The sequence below is a fragment of the Chroicocephalus ridibundus genome, chromosome 2 (genome assembly GCF_963924245.1).
Source record: "Chroicocephalus ridibundus chromosome 2, bChrRid1.1, whole genome shotgun sequence".
Lineage (NCBI taxonomy): Eukaryota > Metazoa > Chordata > Aves > Charadriiformes > Laridae > Chroicocephalus > Chroicocephalus ridibundus.
In genome coordinates, this window is record NC_086285.1 from 118,111,229 (window position 1) to 118,131,867 (window position 20,639).

General features: G+C 34.9%; 1 protein-coding gene across 6 annotated transcripts in view; it reads left to right on the forward strand.

The window, feature by feature from the left end:
* Positions 1-20,639, forward strand: part of RBBP8 (RB binding protein 8, endonuclease) — a 44,468-nt gene that overhangs the window by 14,406 nt on the left and 9,423 nt on the right. For 5 of the 6 annotated variants that reach the window (XM_063326698.1, XM_063326699.1, XM_063326701.1 and 2 more), the window contains 13 exons: positions 4,012-4,107; positions 6,079-6,191; positions 7,922-7,997; positions 11,185-11,354; positions 12,792-12,893; positions 13,979-14,076; positions 14,719-14,846; positions 15,751-16,636; positions 16,724-16,850; positions 17,952-18,049; positions 18,814-18,928; positions 19,781-19,951; positions 20,566-20,635. In XM_063326698.1, the coding sequence (XP_063182768.1) occupies positions 4,012-4,107; positions 6,079-6,191; positions 7,922-7,997; positions 11,185-11,354; positions 12,792-12,893; positions 13,979-14,076; positions 14,719-14,846; positions 15,751-16,636; positions 16,724-16,850; positions 17,952-18,049; positions 18,814-18,928; positions 19,781-19,951; positions 20,566-20,635 (2,250 nt within the window). The remainder of the gene's footprint in view (positions 1-4,011; positions 4,108-6,078; positions 6,192-7,921; positions 7,998-11,184; positions 11,355-12,791; positions 12,894-13,978; positions 14,077-14,718; positions 14,847-15,750; positions 16,637-16,723; positions 16,851-17,951; positions 18,050-18,813; positions 18,929-19,780; positions 19,952-20,565; positions 20,636-20,639) is intronic. The other variant, XM_063326703.1, reaches the window with a different exon arrangement.

The window sequence follows — 20,639 nt, forward strand, 5'->3', positions numbered from 1 at the left end:
ACAAGCCAAATTGCCTTTAGTATCAGGTGGTGTGCCTTAATTCAGCTTTCAGCTATTCAGTAAAGATTCTGATAATAACTTCACTAATTTTCACTCGGTTCTTATATTTTCAAGACATATGTTAGATCTTTTGCAGTCGTTATTTGCTATTAATTTTTAGTTCTGCTCATAGAAGCAATACGGGGGGAAAATCTGAATTACAAGATTTACATGTACAGTAAAATCACAATATGTATTTACAGCATAAATCAGCTTTTATTTGCTTTCTGACTAAAACCATATTTAATTAAATGATGAGAGATATTCTAATGTGATTATTTAAATTTTTACTTCAGGTTTAATTACATTAATATTAATGTTACTATTATATATGACCTGTATTATGAGTTGCACTTTATAAAGTTCTGTGTATGAGGAATAAAAATAAATTACTTGATTTTTTTCACTTTGGAAAACAATATAATTATATTAGATACATTAAAGACACTAAATTTTTCTTAAAATTAGAAAAAATACTCCATATTTGCATTTCCAGTGTTGCCATCTGAAGCCAAAGATATACAATGTTAGTTTTAAAGTGTAGCCGCAGTGCTCTCAAGCATAGTCTGTGCTTTTTCAGAATTAACATTTCTATCATCATCTAGTCAGTCTTCTTCCTCATTCATTCCTGTTAGGTTTTTTAGTTATCTCTTTTTTTGAATTGTATAAGCAGGAAATAATGCTCCTAGAGTCTAGAAAAATGAGGTCATTGCATGCTTTTTTATACAATAGTAACTCAAGCAATTCTCAAGCATTTTTGACAATTATTGTCTAAACTCCCTGATGTGCCTATATTTCTGGGTGTGAGGGAAACAAAGGTGTTCTTTCCGTAGAAGTCAATTTTCTCTAGTGCAATCCATCTTTCCTTTTCCTGTAACATGAAGTATGTAAATGCATCTTATAACGATACTGGCTTTTCCAGTATAAAATGATTGTACAACAGTACATACTTAACTTGCTGTCGTCTTTTATTATAATTGTTCTTCTGTAATTATAACTGTCTCACTTCCAGGAAAATTGTTCCTATTTCTTTTCACTAGGCTTTTGGAAGAAATTGCCTTCAGTTACGTTATGCCTGTGTTGCTCTCTTCCCTGGAGGTCTTTTTGGATTGTGTTTATCATTTGTAGTGCTCAAACCTGAGCTTTTGTTTTTCTTATTTCAGTTAAATATCCTCTGTCCTCCTGGCATTTTATAATCCACAGTAGCACTTTGAGCCTGTGCAATGTTGCATTTACTAACGCTTCAGCTGCATTCATAACAGATCCCATCTGTGAAAGCTATAGATAATTGCCTATGGTTTTGACTTTTGTCTGCACGGTGTCACTCAAATGCCTGTGAGCAGGTGCAATTCACCAAACCTACAGCAGGGTTTACAATCCCAAGAGTACCTGTGTGGCTAACTCCCTGTTTCCCCACATATACACCTGCTCCTCGGGATCAAGGATTGTGAGCTTTTGAATGGCATCTTGTTCAATCTCCATCACTAGTAGAACACAGTGTATGCTATTTGCAGCTGCTGTTTAATGGTGCATAAGAGTTCACAAACTATTTTAAAAAAAAAAAAAGTGGCAATAGAGTCCAGTTGCTTATTTGGTCTGTTGGTGAATTTTTAGTCAATTGGCAATATGAATTCATATGAACTTTATCAAGATCGGGTGTTCAGGGTGTCATGGAATGTTGTCAGATCTTTCATTAAAATCCAAACAGCATATGCATTGCTTACATTTTAAAGATAAGCTTTATGAAAATTAAGACTGATATTGCAGTGTCACAAGGAATATATTTATGTTAGTAGATGAATTGTATTAAGTTATTAGATGACTTTCAATTAGCAAATATTTGGTGTTATGCTTTATACTCAAAGGCTACACTTACTTTCCTGGAAAAAAAAATCAATTAAACATCTTGTTATTTCTTATGTATAATTCATAAATGAAGTAGTTATTTCATTTTTTATCTAAAAGCATGAAATTATCTCTTGCTGTTATTGTTAACTTAACCTGGAGTGTTATGAGTTGCTTCCATGTTCTGAAAACTTAAATTGATCAGTTAATTTTCTAGATGATAAATATTAGCAGTGATGTGACTGGACACATACCGAATGGTTTAATTATTTTTTGTTGGAATCTTTCTACAATTACCACATTGTAGATACAATACTCTTACATAGGAGGTCTTGTTCTCCTTGGTGCATCTGAATACCTGAGGTTTAGTATTTCAGACTTGGTAATCATCTGACAATGAGTGCCTTATTTTGTATCCCACTTCACCATTGGAGCTAATGACTTGTAAATGCTAGGTCAGAGATCGTTCATTATGCACAGTGCCTTCATAGCCAAAAACGTCTGTCATGTTTATCAAGTGCATTGTAATTATTGAGGGAAAAAAAAAGCCTAGTTCTTTCTGTTATTTTACTGTCTTAACATGACATTTTACAGGGTTTAGGTGTAAGGCATGGAGTATTAGTGTATGGGGTTTTTTTCTTTTTTTTTTTTAAGAATTACTTAATGCCCTAGAATGACTTAAAGATAACTTGAGAAAAAATTTTAAAATGTGGTATTTTAGGCCTCCTGTGAGTTGCTTAAACTGAAATAAATGAGATTTTTTTTTAATGCCATAAACGTCAGAAAAATACGGACTGCTTTTGTCAAACTTCAAATTTTGCCATGGCCTGATTGTACTTAGTTAATGAACTGAGGTAACAGAACTTTAACACTTTGCCATCCCCAAGTAAAAGTACAAGTTTTAAATAGTCCCTCATGCTGTTTGCATGTAGCTGTTTTATATGTTGTATATGCATCTGAAAAGGCTAATATTGGTCTGGATGGTAGTACAGAAAAATAAAATACCTGTTCTTAAATTTCAGAATTAATTTCTTGTATTACTCTTAATACCAGCAATATGAAAATGTGTTTGACTAATGTGTCTTAAAGGGAGAGGGCCAATTTAAAAGTATGTCTGTGTAAAAGAATTGTATCAACAAGTTAGTAAATACGTTTTCAATTTCCTATTGTGTGTATACTTAGCAGCCAATGTCATGGCTTCCTCAAATAATCCATCTCGGGGCCACTGAAAGCAAACACCCACTTTTATGGGATACAGAAAGGATTCCACGGTAAAAAGAAGTGCTGGTAATGAATTCTCATGAGTTAGTCATTGTCATTTTATATAGATACAGCTGCTTAGGTTTTACCGAATGTTAATTTCCTTGTAGAAAAAAATTGTGTGCTTGTTGCTCATATGTTGTTTGCATCTTGAAACAGTATTGTGATCTGATAATAAAAGCGAAGGGGAGCTAAAACTGGGAAGTTAATGTTACCACTTTTCCTTAGCTCTTTTGTGGAGGAAATGTTCTGTGTTAATTGAATAGTCCTGGCTTTTAGGAAGGTATGTGCCCCAAGATCTTCTATTTCTGAGGTATTGGGGAAGAGAGTTCTCTTCCCCGTATTTGTATTACGGGAATCCATGTTCTGTAGCCTCTGAGAATTACTTCTTAAGGAACTAAACCTCTAATGGATCTAAAGACTTGTCAGAGCTTTTTTACAAACCCAATGTCGTTTGCCACACTGCAAGAAGCATTCGCTGCTAAGATAAGACCAAAATGACCTGATCATGAAAGCTCCCAGTTAGCTTTCCAACAGCTCAGCAGCTTCCTGGAATTGTTGCTTGAATGCTATTAGCTTTTATGCCCTGACTGTCATCAACTCTAATTTTTGTCCTGAGCAAAAATCAGATTTATCAACAGAAGCTCATCTATAATATGGATTAGAAACTAGCTGCTCCTTTCGTAACTCAGACATTTCTAAATTACCAAAAAACACTTGCTTCATTTATCTTCAGCTTAATGTTTGTGCTGATGATAATCACATTTCCCAAGAACATGAAAGAAACATGCCAGAGAGAATTCTCTGTTGAAAAACTAATAGCTGTGATGTAAAGCCAGAACTAACTTTTTCTCTGTTTGATTTTAGGGATGCAGAGAGGCTTGAAGAGTTTTACACCAAGAACCAGCAGCTCAGAGAACAGCAAAAAGCACTTCATGACACTATCAAGGTTTTAGAAGACAGGTGAAGTTGTGTCTTTTAGCATTTGGGTTTGTTGTGTTTTGCTCTTACAGAGTAGCTCTGGATACTTTGTTGGTGTTTTTTTGTCAACAAGTCCTTTTCCAGTACAATCCAAATAGCGTGTTTTAAAGAAAAGTGTAGAATTTAGAATCTTGTGATTGAATTAAATTTTTGTTGTTTTCTTATTTTCGAAGTGCTTAGCTTGCTTAGTTCAGTTAAGGTAAATAGAAGTTAAATTGATCAGCTTGGGAGGCAGACAGCCATTTTAAAGCACATTCTTTTCCATCCATTTTTGTAGAGGTAAGGTTGCTATCAGTTGAGATGCCATACTAGTATAAAACCCAAGGGCAAACTATGGAATACACTTTAAAACTCATGAAATAGCTCACTAGGAAATCTTTCAGATTTGGGGAGGTCTTTTTTACCAGTTGTCTGTTTTACCTAAATTTAATCACAGATTCTGTCTTTTGCCTTCTTTTGGACTTAGACATTATGATCACCTTTTGACCCATCCTGCGTTTCCCTTATTTGTTCCTGTGTAATCCTCTTAATTTAATAATCCTGTATAGCAAAACAAAACCAATAGACGTGAAATTACAGTGCATTTTTTTCATCTTTTAAAAACTATACCTGTTTTAGAAAGTGTATGTTAAATTTACCGCTAATAGGCTCTCGGAAGTTTTCTGGGAATAGGAGATCATTACATAGTAAATTATTTTCCCACATTCCTGTGCTAACTCAAATTGTAGAGCTATGATACTCAAGTTTTGCATCCAACTCTGTTCCTCTATGAAAGGCGTTAGGGATAAACTTGTAACCGTGCAGGTAATAAACTTTCACACCACATAGGTAGAGAGACATCTGCAGAGTGGATTAGAAAAATCCCTTAGCAGATGAAGTTCTCACATTGCAGAAAACAAAAAGGCTATTTAAAGTGTTTAATACAAGGAGATGATAATACTGTGTTTATTACACTGTTAGTCAGATAAGCTAGTATGAAGAGATGTTCCAGTATTTTACTCTTTCCCTAATTCCACAATTTTAAAATAACCAAGATGGCTTTTGCTTCCGATATTCAACTGTGTAATTGGAAAGTTATGTGTTTTGTTTTGGGGCTTTTTTTTAATGCTTCATGTGCTAGCAGCAGCAATGCAGAACTCTTAACCAATTGGTCTCTTATTTAGCAGGCAAACTAGAGTGTGGTTTTCTACTTTGGTAATACTGTTAGCTTTTAATTGTATACCAGAAGTTAACACACTTCAATTATCACCTGTAAAGTGAACACACATTTTATTGGATGAATGAATGTGTCAAGTAAAATGGACTGATCATAAGTCCTCTTCTGATAGCAGATATGCTTTAATCAGTTGATCTAAAACGATAGAGACAGTGGAGGTGATGCTTCACATGGACTTTCAGATCCACTTCTAAGTATTGGTGTCTAGATAAAGGATTTCACATTTGCTTGGTATTTGTTACAGAGCAAACTTAGTATTTGTCCTTTTTATTATATTACTTTCCTTCATTACAGTGATAATAGGAAGGACTTCATCCTTCTTGGATAAAGTAGTAAATGTGTTTACTGAAATTATTTGCTTATTTGTATTTGCTTGAATGAACTTTACTTAAAATTAATGGTAATTTATATCTGACAGTACTCTTAGTAGGACACCTCACAAAGGCTTTCAGTGGCAAGGCATAGCATGCTCCACTTAAATAAAGTAATGCATGTTGCTTTAGAAGTATCCAGTACCTACAGTCATTTATGCAAACGTTAGTACATGTAGTATTGGATTGTTCATAAATCTCAAAATATTGCTGTGTCAATATATAAAACTGCAGTACTCAGTGGTGGTGTGCATAGTTGCCAGAAATTTTCTCATTATTCAAAAGGCCAGTTAAGTGTGGATATCTGCTTCATGTTTGGCAATATTTTCTTAACGGAGAGGCTTTTTTCTCTGAATTTCATTGTAGATTAAGAGCAGGATTATGTGATCGCTGTGCTGTAACCGAAGAACATATGAGAAAGAAGCAGCAAGAGTTTGAAAATATCCGGCAGCAGAATCTTAAACTTATCACTGAGCTTAGTGAGTTTTATCTATAGAGTCTGAAGACAAAACATACTATTTTGTAAACTAATTCCTCTTGAATTCCTGTAACTTGATATAATTTATTGTATGGTGTGTTTAGTAAGCCCAATTTCAGTCGCAGGATACTTAATTCTAAGGTCTGAAAAGACGTAACATACCAGTTACTAGTCATTTCACTCACCTTAGATTGAAGTGTTGATACTGACATGGAAAATCTTACAGTGTAAAGTAGCTACTGTAGATAAAATGTGGCTGCTTCTGTTTATTCCTACAGCTAAAGCTGTGGAATGACTGATTGCCAGTTTTCCAAAGGAAACCATGACTTCAAAAGTCAACTGGTGGTGATCACAAAGTAGCAAGTTCAAACAGAAGTTCCCTGGCTCCAGCTTGTGTCCTGTAGTTGGTCTTGGAGTTTGACTGCAGTAACCCATAACCTTCACATAACCCTCTGAAGCCACAAAAGAATTGCTTCATGCCAGGCAGCTTGTAGCCAGCTCATTTTGAACTCAGGAAGTTGTACGTAAGGGACAGGAAAAAATAAACTGGTCTAGGTGACATGAAGGCAGGACACAACAAAGGTCTTCATAAAGACTGGAAAGATTGGTTGTATGAAGTGCTAAAAAATACAGAACAGGATTTTGAATTGTAATGATATCTTCACCATTATTTAATTATTTTGTGTCATTTAGTTGTTTTGCTTGATTAAGAAAAAGCAGATGTTCAGTGAGATTTTAAATATGGGAAATGCTGGTCACAAAAAGCTACAAAAAGTAGCTTTTGAGTGCTTAAATTATAGAAATATTAGATTCTGTACTAATATAAAATACATCTTTTTTCAAGGACTTTTAATATTTGATATTTATATAAATATATTATGAATTCTTGAGTTTAATGATTAACAACAAACAGGGTACAACCAATCTTTAAATAAATCTCTGAGCCTTAAAAATCAAGGTGGGACCTATTAGGTACAAATCTTCTTGAACACTATCTGACACAAACACTGTCCCTGGGTTTGGGTTGAGACCTATATGACAACTTATGTATTTCCTGCAAGCAGCAAAAAAGTTCAGTCAAGAATAATGCAAAGGTAAAATATACAATGACAAAAATAAGAATAAGATAATAAAAATTAAAGTGAACAGAAAAGTTGTGAGCTATCACTACATCAGTTTGAGACAGCATGGAAAAAAGGCTGAAGATGACGCAATAAGCTTGTGTGAAGTATGGGCAGAATGAATTTGAAATTAAAAGTAAATAAAAAATTTCTGACAAAATATTTAACTGATTTTTAAGAAATTGGTTTTTTTTTTTTCTGTTCTCTCCAATTAGCTGGTTGCTTCGGTGTCTAAAACCAAATTCTAATTACTTTATACTTCATAGGCTGTCTTCAGCCTAAAGAAGCAATGTTGTCCTTGCAGCTGCGTGAGCAACTCATTCATCTTTACAACAGAATCTCACTTGTATGTACACAGACAAAAGTAGTTAATGGTTGTGTGGGCCTAATATTATGATCCAGTAATTGTGACACCTTTGCCTTTTCTAACACATCATTTACAACTTCTTTAAAGACTAGCTTGAAAATTCATTTTGGTAAGCCATAGAAGGTGTATGATATTACGTTTTAGAATTTGTTGTTTCCTTAAAGGACCTGACAAAATTACATATGATATGAAGTTAACATGTGTGCGTTGATTTTCTCGCTTTTTTTTTTCTATAAATTGCAGTGAATGAAAAAAACAACTTACAGGATGAAAATAAAAAGATAACTGAACAGTTCCAGCAATTACAGAAGGAGTTGGAGTAAGTTTTGAGTTTTTTTGGATATTCTATACACACCCACACAGGCACACCCACACACACCTTCCCCACACACCCCCCACTCCTATTCCTCAGTAGTAATGCCTGGGAATATAAATATCAGCTTTTAAGTCTTTAAAACTTGAGTTTCCTCTTTTATAATAGATTGTGAAAAGATAGTCTACAGCCACTATAACAACATAAAACTAGCATCTTTGTATTGTACAGAGTTTTTGCCTTTTTTTAAACTGTGTACATCTTTCTTTTTTAAAACTGAAAGATAAATTTGTCATAGAAATTCTGTTTAACTTCATGATTGTTCACGATTATTCTGGTCACAACACCACATAGCAAGGCCTTACATCTCATTCTTTTATTCCTGTGTTGACTCTTTACCAATTCTTTCCTCCTAGGTTAAGACTTTAGAAAAGTATTTTCTCAGCTAGTCAAAAAGTCCCAGGATCTTGTATTTTTTTTAAAATAAACTTATCATAATTTTACAATTTTAAAAAGGAAAAAAAAAACATAGTAAATTTCGAAAGAAAACCGTAAAAATAATGAGCTACAAATTAACTGTGAAATTGTAATTTGATATGGTAGCAAGAAAGTGCCATATAATGTTGTGGTTAATATGCAAATCTGGTGCACTGTGCAAGGCAGAGGTAGCATTCCTTTCTTGTGTAGTTATGGTCTGACATCATCTGAAACTTATCTCAATTTTCCCTGTCTGTGGACAAGTTGCATATGTGCATGGTGGGAATGGTACAGGATGTGTGAACTTGATACGTAAGGCTTTTTCTGTATGTAATTTTTTTTCCTGTCTTTGTCAGAAAGTAACTTTGGTAGAGGAGTAAAACAACTTAGAATTCCGTTCAAAATGACCGTGGTCCTGTTCCTTTGTATTTCTTGGTTTGTCTCCCATCATTGGCATCTTAATCATCCTTTCTTTTTCTGTATGCATTTCATCTTCTTGGATTAATATATTTCATGACCCTAGGAGTACTCCTTTTTAATACCAAGTAGGAACAAATTTCTATATGCTTCCCACTGTAGAATGACTTCTCAGCAATGGTTCTCCTATGCAGCTTGACAGCAGTTAGGGAGATAACATTAAAAAAACTGACACCAAACGATTCATCCAGATGTTTTAGTTTGCTCCCAGTCTTGTAATTTAGCTTCCAGTAAAAAATATCTGGCCACTGTAGGAAAGTTGAGAACGAACAATGTAACACTAAGTTACTTGCATCACATCTTAGGTGGTCATTTAAATGAGTGCAGAGTTGAGTGGATAACCAGGAATTAACAAGGATGGTCCTGCTGTTTCTGATATAGCATTTGGTCATTTTGGTTAAACTATCGTGATGTTACTTTATTTAGAATGAATGATTTAGATCAATATGATGTCATCATGTAGGCGCAAGGTAACATTGTTTCTGGTGCATGACATGAAATTGGATTTTTGCAGTCTTCTGTATTTGTTATCAAGGTTTAATATTTTATGGAAAAAATCTAAGAATCCTTTATAAAGGTGAAATCAGTGAAATTTTAGAACTGTATTATCTGGTCCTTTATCAGATTAGAATTTCATTAGCCATGGATGGAAACAGCAAGGAAATTTCTACAAAAATCTCTTCTGGGGTCTCAGATAAATGTTTCCATGGTTCAGAAATTATTTATTGCGTATTTATGGTATGTAGTATGTATGGCGCCTTCTTCATTTGATAGTTTTTTGTGGTGGTATGTAGGAACTAACCTCTTGGTTTGCATGGAAGTAAGGTACAGAAAAGTATATTTATGGCAGGCTAATTTGTCATAGAAGGCCATGTGTGCCAGTAAATTTAAAGAGTGGTCTAAGACCTAACGTAAATTTGCAAAGTAACTGGATGAATATATTGTTTTACTGTTTGTTTTGATTTGTTTCTTAAGATATTGTTAGTAGATGATACAGTTTTCCAGTTATCCTGCTTTCTTTGTAAATGTGCTAGAAAAGAGGAATTACAAAATCACACAGTAAGATTCGTCAAGACTTCAGAGCATCAGTGCATCAACGTTTGTCGTTAAGTGTTCAAAGTTGGTCATGGTAAAAAGCCTAACTGCAAGAATGCTTGTTTTCTCAAGCCAGGCAGCTTTCTCCAGTTCTCCATCATGTTATTAACTTATTTTATATTAGATCTTGTGGTTCACTTCAATGCAAGCAGAAATATATCCACATTTCCTCTTTTTCCCTTAGATCAAAACCTTACATCCTTCTCTTTGTAGTTAGGAAATGATCTTTTGGCCCATGTTTTCTCTTGAGAGTCATAAGGAAAAGTGCTACTGCAAAAAGATGACCAAGCAGGCCGAGTTAGATTTCCTTCTGTTTTACTGCCTCTTCCATTTCTCTCTACCACCACCATACGACAGGTAGCAGTGCCCTTATTAAGTACTAAACAAACTATATTTAAGTTAAAGGAACTGTAATTAACACTTTTTTGTTGTTATTTCCTTGCTATGTCTAGATAGAGTTTTTGGAGAGAAAAGACATAGCTATTTGTTACACTAATTTTTATACAGTGACTCAGCAACATGCTGTTAGAGCTGACTAAGAGAGACAATAAACTTCATGCTCATTACTTGTTTTACGTGGTTTACGTTGCTTTTTACCCTCCTCTCTGAAGGCCTTCGTGACATGAATAAGAGGTATCATCCAATGGTTTGGAGAGGGACTGTTTTTAATATAGTGCAGTTCATTACCATTTAAAATTGCCCAAAAGCTTTTATTTTGTTTTTAAGACGGTATTCTTGGGGTACGTAGGGACTTCCATAGAGGGAGAGAGACACTAATCCGTCCATTTCGGCATTCTTTCATTCAAGTAGCACATGCTTCAGAGGACAAGCTAGAAACTCCACAGTCCCTATTTTTTTCCAGAGAGAAAGTCTTCCTTAGTGCAGTAGTTAAATGTTGACTTCAAATGTGAAGAGCTAGGGTTGTATGCCATTCTTAGGCTTGAAGGAGCAAGAGTGAATTTGTTGTTGGATGTGTCTGAAAACTGGGTTTTAATATTACTTTTTTGCACTGTGATGTTATTGAGATGGCTGTATCTTCTAAATTGTTGCTTTCTTGAACCGCATGATTGTCCTGCTTGTTGAAATGAAAGCACTTCATCTTGCTGACTTGGGGTTTTGTTTGACCACCTAATTTGGTCTTCAGGGAGCGAAAGCAACAAGAAGTAGAGTTAGAAGGAGGAGTCATTCCAGATTCTCCAATTCTGGCTTCTTCGTTTTCTGTGGTTAATCGTATGAGAAGAAAAAAAGAGAACAGGCATATCCGATACACAGAACATAGACACCCAGATGTGGAACTCGCAGAAAGCAACAATGGTAAGAGTAATGTATTATTTATTTTTTTTTATTAATTCTAAGAAGAAGATTATATATAAATTTGATTGCAAGTGGTGAAAACGAAAAAAAAATGTGTTTTTTCTGGCTTGGCTTTTTTAGACTTACACTATAATGCATGAGTCGGGGGCAAAATGTATTCAGCAGTAACTGTTATATCAGCGATATGCTGAAAGCTTGTCTCAACCTCCTACTTTTCTTCATCCACATACTCATGAAAATATAACAGTTTTCCAACCCATATCTTTTATGTAACTCCAAACTAACTAAAAAAAATCTGCTAGGGTTTGACTTGTGCATACGGCCACATCACCACCTAGTGGAGAGTGAAATAAATGTTTTGCCGCATTCAGCAATTATTCTGCAATTAAAGTAATACTGAAACTGGTAAATATGTAATTCTAGCAGCTACATGATCTTTTTTTGTGTGTTAGTGATACACTGTTTTCATTTGTTTTGTGTCTAAGTCCAGAAATATTGTGAACATTTAATTTCCAAACTTCATTCTGTAATGTCATAGAAATAGCTCTAATGTATTTTAACTGTAAGAAATATTTGGGCTTGTATGTTAATTATACACAGCTTGGGACTTCGGGCTTGTGTTTTAATGATACACAGGAAATACAATAAACAATCGTGCTCTTAATGTGTTAGCTTATCTTGTGGAATAAAAATAATATCTTTAAATAATTTATGATTATATCTAAATATAACTTTTGACTAAAAGCTTCTTTCCAAGAATAAAAATAGCACAACTGTGGGGTGAGGAAGGTGCGTTGGTTATGGACGCCCTTTATTTTGCGTATGCAATTTTAGTGCTGCGAGTAGTTTCTCCTTTCTAAACATACCTACTTCACTCCATTTTCTGAATAAAAAATTGAGCTACTAAATTAAACCAAAGTTAAATATGTAGGAAAAGGTGTAAATACTTATCGCAGTTAACAGCTATGAAAAGCTGTTGGTGTCCAGATAGAAAGGACTACATGGCACAGAGTTGGTCATGATTAAAATCTCAGGGTTTTCACCTTTTCATTACCTTAGCTGATGCAGAAAATTATTCCTTTGGATGGTTTACTCTTAAGTAGTTTTGTTGCCAAATTAACAGGTCAAATATAGATTGAATACATACTTTTTATGTGGTTAGTATAGAAAGTGATGTAATTATGTGTCAGTATTGTTTTGTGGATGAGTGGCTAGGCTCATACTTGTGAGAGAAAGGATTGATATGAAATATTTGTGACTAATTGTCATTGTGGTGCCTCAGAATAAAAATCAGATGGGCTTAGGTTGCTGGATCTACTGATATACCAAAATTCACATTCAAGTGCTTTTAAGATCAGGATCATTGTCTGTATGTAAACAAAAACATCACAACAGGATACCTAATCTCACTGAAATTTTTTCTACATTTTCTCCTAGAGTTTGGAAAAATTCCAATGTATTCCACACAAATGAACAGTCACCACGAAGAAGAGATACTAGTGGCGGATACCTGTGATTCACAACTGTCCCCTGTACCAAGTAAGTGTATTAATAGGTTTAGTTCTAATTACATTCAAAATAAGGCAAAAATGTTGTAAATTGAGGGTTCTTCAACAACTGAGAGTTCATCTCTTTACACACAGGAGCCAGAAAAACGGTGTTATGTTGACTCGCAGAATTGCTGCTGAAACGCCCGTAGATACATGATCTAGTGGCATAGCATCAGGGCTTACAGTCAAGAAATAAAAAGAAGTTCAGTACAGCTCTTACTGCAGATATCTTATATTTTAGGCAACTTATCCAGTTGTCTTACGTCTGATTTTCCAACTGTACAGGAGGTAGAATATTCTGAGGATTGCATTTGTCTGACATGAGTATGTAACATTTAGAAGTGCTTCTGTTAATTATTCCCTTTTTTGCAATTGTGAATTGGTACAAGTCTTTTAGTCTTGTGTCCTTCTTCATAAACAGTTCTTTGACAAGAACTTTCTGTGTCCGTGACCTTTTTCTGTGAAGTATTTAACTATAAATGAGTGCAAGAATCAGCATTTTGGAATTATTTGTGCAGGTTGGAGTTGTAGTGGTTGTAGTTCCTGTACTTTCTCATCATGTTACCTTGCCCCAGTTTAATAAACTGAGTAGTGTTAAACCCGTGAAAGAAGGGGAACTCATCTATTTGTTTTCCTAATAAAAACACAGGAAAAATAATTCCTACATGACAGTTGTAAATACGCAACACAGGCATTTTACTATAAACATACATTATCACTGTTCTACGTGCTTTTCTCAGACTACTCATGCACTGGACTGGGAGTTTGCAAACAATTTTTACATTGACTTGTTTCTGTATTTTAATTTTGGGGAGCTGTACTCAAGTTGGAAGCATATTTGTCTGTGATGATGCAGCAGTTTCATCTCATGGAAAACTCTTCTTTTTTTTTTTTCCCCCTTCTCCACTTATGACTTCCAGATACGATTTTTATTTGACACAGGTCAAACTATTTCCATAATTACCGATTTTAATTTGTGATATTTTTAGTTCTGTGTTTGTACCATCTGTGTGAGTGGAGTAAGATATTATAACGTCTGTGTAATTTATTGTGAGCTTTTTTCTACTCATAAAGATAAACCAAGGATGGGAGGCTATCCTGTTCCAAAGCCATCTTTTAACTTGGCTGCAGTTGTGGCAGAAACAATTGGACTTTCTGTTCAAGACGAATCTGTAAGTAGTATTCCCAGATTTTTTACATAATGAGCTTTTTATGCTAGCCATTTACAAAAACACTATGTTTCTCTTTTGCATTAAAATTCTGCAAAAGTATTCTGAGTTCCAATAAGCTCACTTTGATTTGCTTTTGCTTACTCATTGCAGAATTGCTCTAGCAAGACGAGATATAACTGTGCTGACCTGTCCAGGCGTGGGGGAGGAGGGTTGGGTTCCTGCTGTGTATACAACTTCTAAGTTTGACTAAAACAGTGGACTAAATCCTTGGGTTTGCCCAACTCCCTTTGTGCAGTAATCGAGTCTAAGGTACTAAAAAAAATGATTTGGTGATGAGACTGTTAGGTGACTCAGGTGAGATTATTTGATGCTTTGGTAACTACGGTGGAAAAGACAGTATGCAGATTCTTTTCTTTTTTTTAGTGTACATTGGAATGATGAATTTTTTTTCATTTACATAAGATTTCTTTAAAGTTGTTGGTCAAAATTTCATCTCATAGTTTTTATTATTCTTCAGAGTTTTGTATGGTTCAATTTGAATGGGTCTTCAAAGTATTTATGTGCAAACCTGGCGTATTTCTGATTTTTAATTCTAGTAGCTTCTCACACTTCCTTTCTTTGTTTTCCTTCACTACTTGCAAGGAGTCCCAGAGTGTACTGAGTCCTCCCTGCACTAATACTGTTTTGAGCCAGGCCCCAGAGAGCGTGCAGTCTGAAAACTCAAGAAAACATCCAGCTTCTGAATCAAGAAATGATGACAACAATTTAAGGTGTGTTTCCACTTGGTTATAATAATGTTGTTTTAAATGGGCTTATATGAAGTTCTGGTTTTAGCAGAATTTAAAACCTTACAGCAGCTTGTACTTTAAAGGTACAGACATGGAAATAAATGTTTTCATATTATACGGGCTTCTTTCAAGTAAATAACATTAGAAGCAAAGGAACTGATAGAATACAGAACTGTGGACTTCTACTTCATTCTCAAACTTGTTATCTCTTGAGGCCTGTAAACCTGAGGGCAAGTGACCTGGAGCTAGGGTAGGAAAATGATTATGAAACTTTCTGCTGCCTAAATGTCATACCACTTGACTGTTGCCCTTCCCACTATTCTCAGGATGTTGTGATCTAAACTGAATATTTTTTTTAGCCCCTATTTGTCATCTTAAATGTATATTTTATTGATGACAAGTAAAAAACAGAGTACCTGAAAGAAGCTTGCACGCGTTTCCTTCAGTTGCAGAAGCTTTGTGAATCTGTTATCGTATCTTATAAAAGATCTATACAAGAACCTAGATAAACTGCTATCACAACCTTTCTCACTTTCTTCCGTTTCAGTGCATTGAAAGGTAGGGAGTCCTTTGGTAGAAGAGATTCCTAAGTAGGCCTAATTCTGTCCTTGGTTCTCAGTTGAATGTGGGACAGAACTTCACACTATACTAAAATGAAGGACAAGGTTTGTGTTTTGTTTGCCTTTTGAAGCTCAAAGTGCAACAGTACTTACTCCTATACCAAAAATTTCCCTTTTCTTTTTCCTTCTGTTTTCAGTTAATGCTAGCAGCTCTGACAGCTTTGAAGTAGATCACTGATAGGAAACTTACAATTTTTGTATATCCCTTTTCTCCTCCCAGCTCCCTGTCTACTCCAGAAAAATGTCTGATCTCTCATTGTATTCAGTCTTTCAGATCCATCTCAGAATACTCTACCACATGTTGACTGGGATTCTCAGGTAGCCTCTCCTGTTTTTGGAGCTTCTAGCAATATGAAGAACAACTCAAGTACAAGTCATACCTCTTGTATCTTAGATTCAGGATTGAAGCCTCATCTCAAAACCAACCTCTTCAACAATCCTTCCAGTTCCAGGTCTCATAAAAGTAGATCAAAATCTGAAGATGTTGCTTTTGTTGCACCACTGAATCTTGGAACTGAAATCAACTCAGTTATCAGCCAGGCCTCTATGAATAGGCAAATGGTTGTGAAAAAGAATACTAATGAGGCTGTAACCTGTGTTGGAAACACTTGTGCAGCTAAAAATGAGGTGATCAAGAGCGATTTCCTTCTCGTACACCAGAGACAGCTGGAAGGCAGGTGTGCTAAGAGAAAGAAAGCTGAAGATGACCATGCAATAAGCTGTGAAAAAACATCCTTCAACAAAGAGAACTCTATGCCCTTTCAATCAGACATTCAGCATATTAATGGGGACCATACAGTTGATAAGCCCTTGGATCTGTCTGATCGCTTCTCTGGAGTTCGTTGTCAAGAGAAAAAACAAGGAAGTGAGGAGACCTGTAAAAATAGACTGAAACAGGTGACTCTGCATGACGTTTTTTCACAGCTAGGGAAGCCCATTCCTGAAGGTTCATCATCCATTCAAAAAGCCAATAATGAGAGCTGTTTGTTTGGCAGAGATTTACAAGAGGAATCGTATGTACAAGAGGCAATGCTGGGAAAAACATTCCCAGATAAGAAAAGCCAGATCCAAATGAAAGAAGAAGTTCCTCCCTTCAAAATTGTACCACAGCCAAGTTCTGCAGAAACAGAGCAACTTTTTGATGATGTGAAGGTATGCTTTTCTGACTTCTTTTTTTTTTCTTCTCCTTTGAAATATTATATAGATTTGGGAAATAGTAAAATTGCAATATGTTATTAGGTTGCCAGTGGCCATGTACCAAATAGAAAGAAAACAAGGACAGGACATGGAGAGTCTGAACCAGCATCTGTGCTTCAACCAAATCCTTGTAGACTATCAAAAAATAAAGCACTGCAAAATGAGCAAGGTAATTTGATGAAGATGTTCCTTTTATTGTCCCCTGCTCCTCCAGCCTGTGCTATGGTTGAATAGAATTTTGTGTATCTTATTTTCTCCCACTGTAATCACTTTCTCTGTTCTGCTTCTAACTTAGTCTCATCCCATTCAGGACTTCTGCAGATCACCCCCCACACTTTCAAATTGTGTCTTCCTGGCATTCTTTTGCCACTATATAGTAAATACATCATTGTCATTCAGCTGTAAATTCAACAGGCTAGCAATATTGTTCTTTCTCGTTGATTTAGCATTGTTGTTTAATGCAACATATGAATAACAGATACTGAAATAAAATCTCAGGAACTTTGAGTTTAAACTGTATCAAATGCTTGAAAACTGCACTTAAGTGTAAGGATAAGTCACCTTCTTAACTTTTCATGATTCCTGATGATCTGTTAAAGAAATTTGTGTCTTTAATGATACTGAACAGATGCTGCTAAATACTCATCTTGTTGTATCTTCCTTCTTGTTAAGTGGTCCCAGTCTGAAAACTTAGATTTTGAACTGGGATTGTAGAGTCACTGCTTCTGAACTCCTTAGCTGAGCTGTTACACTGCATACTCTATTTAGAAATACTTGCATTTTGAATTTAAAAGAAATGTGTCAGCAGTTGATGTGGCCATGTAGCTTACAATCTAAACCTCTACTTCAAAGATAAATCAAGAGCCATCACTGGAACAATGACCAGACATTTTCGTACTCTTTGTATTCTAAAACTTGACTTCGGTATTCTTATCAATCTTATATCTTCTGTCTGGTATAAATACTACTGGATTTACAAAGTACAGAGATTCTACCTGCAAGAGTATTTTATGCATGACATACCTCATACAAGCATAAAGGAGTGGTGTGCTCCCTGAATATGACAAAAAACTTACAGATCTATTTCTTACTCTTCAGACAAAATACAACTTACAAGAAATGTGCATGTTTATTGTTTGAGAAGAAGCAATCCCTAAACCCAAAAATGAATTGATAAAAGGAAAGCTGACATAATTTAGACACTACAGAATGCTGTTGGCAGAATTGGATTCTGATTATTTGTCTTTTTTCTCATATTCTCTGCATCCAGACATGAAAGATAAAGCTTTAGAAAACCTCCAGTGGAGCATAGACCCAGGAGCTGACCTTTCACAGTACAAAATGGACGTTACTGTGATTGATACAAAGGTAAATTTGTGTAACAAGTCTGCGTGTTCTGTGATATCGAAAAAAGCCTACGAAAGTAGAATCGTGAACTTTATTCTGGGCAGACCAAATTCACTTTTTAACAAAAATCTAAGTTCATCTCATTTGATGTTTGTTTGCACTCCTGAAAAGATAATTTATACATAGTACACTACAGTTATCTTAAAACATTTCCACTGTCTAGTTGTATGTGATAAACTCAGCCAGGTGGCTCAGTATGAAACTGATGCATTTGGGGGTGATTTTGGTTTTCTTTTAAGACAAAAAAGTAGTTCAGATCTCATAGTTTTTTCCGTAAAAATGTTCACTGTGATATCTCTTTATGTTAACTAATAGAAAATGTGCAGATAATGGCTATTATCTTTCTTTGAGTCCTGAAGTCTATTTGTTTTGTCTCATTTAAAGTGTCTCTTAAAATGTATTAATTTGACCAGTTTTTAATTTCTGTATGTTTCATTGTTACTTTTTATCTTCGTAGAATTTAACATGAAAACTTTTAAGACATTTCTGGCCCATCAAGTAATGTAACCCACCAGATAAATGCTTTATGCGTTAATTTCAAAACATGTTACTCTCTTACATAGATTTTACATCTTTATCATACAGACATCACTGCAGAAAAAACATCACAAAGTATCCGAAAAGATGGCAGTAACTGTTGTGAAAGTATTTCAGATATACAGCAATGACACTGACTATACAATTGCTTCTGAGTGCAATTGTCATGTTTGCTTTTTCTTACTTAGGGTGGTTCTCAGTCAAGAGTCGGAGGGGAAGCTGTTGATATGGATTATACATATGTCAGTCAAAGTGTGCTATCAAAAATTAAAAGTCAAGAGCAAAACCAGGAAAGCAATCCAAGTAAGGCTTTTCTTTTTTTTTCCCCCTCAGGAGAAAAGAGTGAAGGGCATTTTTTCCTCTGTATGAATAGATAGTAGAAAATTGTTTGCAGTAAAACAGCATTGATGTATTTTTGTATGTTACAAAGGTTAGTCTGTTTCCTGGTAGAATCAGTGGTTGTTGTTGAGCTGCTTTTTAACTTAGATGAAGAAAATGATAGGATTTGTGCTGAGATAGAGCTAAATAACCATATAATAATTCTCATCTCACCTGCCCACAATCATTCTTAAAATAAAGCATTTTGAAAGTGCTATGTAATCGTATCAGACTTTCTATAGGAAGACTAATTTAATTTTTAATGGCATATAAATAGAACTAGTATACTTAAAATAAATCCAAACGTATTTATATCACATTTAATTTATGGTATGTGGTGAATCATGGCTGCAGGGCAGTGACTTTTAATTGTGTGTTTAATTTTTTTAAGCTGTTGCAACTTGATCGCTTTTCTGTAGTTTATCTCCTACACAGAGAAGGTATTTCTTTCTGCTTGGATAACTTCATAATTTACAAGAACAAAAACTTCATGTGTCCAGTGTTAAGGTTAAAGTTATATCTAAATGATTTTGTAATTAATCAAATGTTAGAAATTGAATCGAGGTATCTTTATGAAAAATAGATGAGTGTTGTCCGTATTTAAAAGATTGACAGAGAAGTTGCGGAAAGAATAATTGTGTTGCCGGAGTTGAGATAAGCAGTGCTGGAGCAGGAAGTAGATGTTAGTTCTTTTGATACACATTCGATTAAAATATGCTTTCTTGACTTAAATTGTTGAGAGACTGATTTGTGTGTTCATTATGCTTTTTATAATAGGAGGAGAAAACAAAAAGAATGATACCTTAACAGAAATGTTTGATCGGACAACCCATGAAGAATATGAATCCTGCCTACCAGAAGATAGTCCTCCTGAATGTGATGAAAAAGAAATTCTTCATGATGAAGAGCAGGATAAGGGAGTAACAGCAGCAAGCAAGAAACTAAAGAGTGGGATATAATTTGTTTTGTCTTTATTAGTCTGGTTGAACTACAGAAGTCGAATTGAAATCGGGCTCTGTTCTCTAGGAGCAAATATTCCAAATAAAGCATGAGTTCATTTTTCATAAATTCATGGGAAAACTTATTCATTGTAAGGACATAACATAAACCAATATGAAAATATTTTTGTAGTTCACTTGTATAGCCATGACACAAATATGGGGTGTGTAATGGAAGTTGGCATAGGAACTGTATAGCAGGGTGACTCTTATAGAAAACACCAGTTTTTTGCTCCAGATTACTTGCTTCCTTTCTTCTCCCTATCCTAGGTTCTATCAAAGGCTTCACACTATTTTGTATTTAAGCAACCTTTCCTTTGCTATTCTGTTTATCTTCTTCAATCATCTCGCTGCTGTTTTCCTTCTACTCCGGTAATGCTTTTTGATCACTGGTTCAATCAATTCTATATTATCTTTAGTATTTTGAATCTGTTGTCTCAGACTGAATGTACAGGGCATTTTTGTATTTCTTAATAGCTGACTGATAATTTCACAGACATTTCTCCAGGCAGTCTGTTAACCTTATATGACATGTAATTTTTTGTTTTACATGTATATTTACAGAACATGAGGATAAACAAGATAAAACCAAGCAGAAAGCTTTTGTGGAGCCATATTTCAAAAGTGATGAAAGGTAA